At 52.1% G+C, this 2702-nt stretch overlaps 1 protein-coding gene across 1 annotated transcript in view; it reads left to right on the top strand.

The window, feature by feature from the left end:
- Nucleotides 1-1377: 1377 nt before the first annotated feature.
- The window catches only part of TKTL1 (transketolase like 1), a 24851-nt gene continuing 23526 nt past the window's right edge, over nt 1378-2702 (top strand). Inside the window, exon 1 of the mRNA XM_059385797.1 lies at nt 1378-1600. Within this exon, the coding sequence (XP_059241780.1) occupies nt 1464-1600 (137 nt within the window). The 5' untranslated portion in view covers nt 1378-1463. The remainder of the gene's footprint in view (nt 1601-2702) is intronic.

Raw genomic sequence — 2702 nt, 5'->3', positions numbered from 1 at the left:
AAATAAAGTATTTTTAAGTTAAAAATAAATAAATAAAAATCAACAGTTTGGGAGAAAAGATTTGCAATTATCTCTCATAGAGAACAGGCTAGTCAACACAGTATATAGAAATTTCCTACAAATTAGAAAGCTACAGCAATCCAATATGAAAACAGTAAAGGATAGTAATAGACAATTCAGGAACGAGAAACTACTGATGGCAATAAACACAGCAAAAATGTGCGACTGCAAAGATATCGGGCAAACAGGAATCAAGGCAGTAACTGAATACTGTTTTCTCATCCAGAGAATGCCACACGTTAAAAAAGACTAATGACAGCCGGTGTTGATGAGGATGCGGGAAAATGAGCACTCACATATGCTGCAGTAGGGGCACACATGGCTTTCGTGGAGCGATTAGGCAATATCAAATGAAATTTTCAGCGCATGTGCCCTTTACACAAGCAAGACTGCGGGAGCGTATCCGCATTCACTGGCACTTAAGGGCTCTCAGTAGCTCGGCAGTTTTGAATTAAGATGCTCCCCAGTATCTGAACTTGGGATATAGTGTTGAGGGGGTGGTGTCATTCACTGGGGGGAGTCATTCAAGTTCTTTTAAGATTGTCTCAAAGTCAGAAGGACCAGCTCTCCAAGACTACATTGGGACGTTGAGGAGATGGGGCTCCCAGAAGTCAAGTTGCCTCAGGAAAGCTGCAGGGTAGCTGGCGTTGGGCTAACGCCACCTCAAGGATCACAAGGAGCTTGCAGCTTCCCGTACAGAAGGTTCTAGAAAGAGAAAAAGAGGTAGCGGAAATAGACAATGCTGTTTCAGAACAGCATGCCTCATCGCCTGAGAAGCCTAACTGGGGCAAGGCTGGTTTGGAGGGTGGGGGTCGGGGGCCAACAAAAGGTAAAATTCTAGGGTGGCTTATTCTTTAAAAAATATTGTGATAAAATGCGTAAAACAGGACTTCACTTATTGTAACACTTTAAAGTGCGTGAAAAAGTCCTCTTTGATACATTCACCATGAGCGGAACGACCACAACATATAGTTCCAGAATAGTTTTACCACTCAAAAGTAGACCCTGGACCACCCTCCCCCCACACACACACCGCAGAGGCAGTCCTCTTTGAATTGACAGCACAAAGAAATATAAAAAGAAATTAAATTATTTCGATCAATGTCCCACAGGCAAAAGATAAGTGTTCAAAATCCACCTCGCGGAGGGAGCGTCGAAGCACCTCGCGGAGGGAGCGTCGAAGCACCTCGCGGAGGGAGCATCGAAGCGCCTCTCCTGGGCCTCTCGCAGCACCGTGCGGAGGGAGCTGTGCGCGGAGGGAGCTGTGCGCGGAGGGAGCTGTGCGCGGAGGGATCTGCACAGCACCGCACGAGGGAGCCGCACTACACCCCGCAGGAGCCATAAAGCGCAGCCTCACACAGCCAGCGTCATTCGCTCGTCAGACACCGACCGCGGTAGTAGCGATGGCGGATGCCAAGCCGAGCACCGCGACGGCCGCCGAGGAAGCCAAGCCTGACGCGAAGACTGTGCAGGTGCTGCGGGACATGGCCAATCGTCTGCGCATCCACTCCATCAGGGCCACGTGCACTTCGAGCTCTGGGTAAGGTTTCCTCATCCCAATTCCTCGTGGCTTTAAGCGGCCAGTCTGGTGGCGACAGGAAACCTGAGGTGAAGGGAGCCCCGGGGGGCTGGGCGGGCTCAGTCGTAGAAGCCCCGTTTGGGACCGTGGGGTGCCGAGGCCGCGCTGCCGTGGCGAGGGTGGCGGCCCCGACTCTCAGGGCCTCCGGCATGTAGCAGGGAGGAGCCCAGAACACGGCGTGGCCTAGCGGGGATGAGTCCCGGGGAGCGCGGCCGGGCTGGCGCTGGCAGGGGGAGCGGGTGGGGGGTCGTCCTCGATGCCGATGCCGCCTGGGGGCCGGAACAGAAGCAAGGGAGGGGCGAGGGAGAATTGGCGAAAGCGAGGCTTTTCGGTCAGCTAGCATTTTGTGAGGACTTCGGCGTCGGTGTGTTTCACGGATGTTGGCTTTGTGCGGGGTGCTTGTGTGGCTGTAGTTCAGGGCCGTGCTGGCCTCAGAGGGAGTCGGATGTCCTCTCGGCTTTGTTTGGAAGCGTCTGAGGAGGATTGATGTTAATTCCCTAGCTATTTGGTAGGATTCGCTGGCGAAGCCATCAGGTCGAGAGTTTTCCTTCGGCAGAGGCGTTTTTGGCTACATAATCGATATCTTTATTAGTTATGGGTTTATTTGGAATTTATTTTTAGGGTCTCTGACTGACTCAGTGGGTAGAGCATTTGATTCTTGATCCTCAGGGTCATGAGTTAGAGCCCATATTGGGCACGGACAGTATTTTACAAAAATTTCTATTTCTTCTTTGTTCCACCTTACTGAATTCTGTTTCTAGAAACTTCTTAGTTTTTTTTTACATATCTCTGAAGGTTTTTTAAAAAGATTTTGAGAGTGCGCGGCGCCCGATAGGGGGAGGGGAAGAGGGAGAAGCACGAGGCCAGGAAGGCGGAGAAGCACGAATGCAGGAGGCGGGAAAGGCGAAGAAGCACGAAAGCAGGAGGAGGGGAGGGCGGAGAAGCACGAGTGCACGAAGTGGAAGGGGCAGGCGGAGAAGCACGAGTGTACGAAGGGGAAGGGGCAGGCAGAGAAGCACGAGTGCCAGAGGCGGGAAGGGCGGAGAAACACGAGTGCACGAAG

Source organism: Mustela nigripes, chromosome X (assembly GCF_022355385.1).
Source record: "Mustela nigripes isolate SB6536 chromosome X, MUSNIG.SB6536, whole genome shotgun sequence".
Lineage (NCBI taxonomy): Eukaryota > Metazoa > Chordata > Mammalia > Carnivora > Mustelidae > Mustela > Mustela nigripes.
This window is presented reverse-complemented; position numbering and strand designations above follow the sequence as displayed.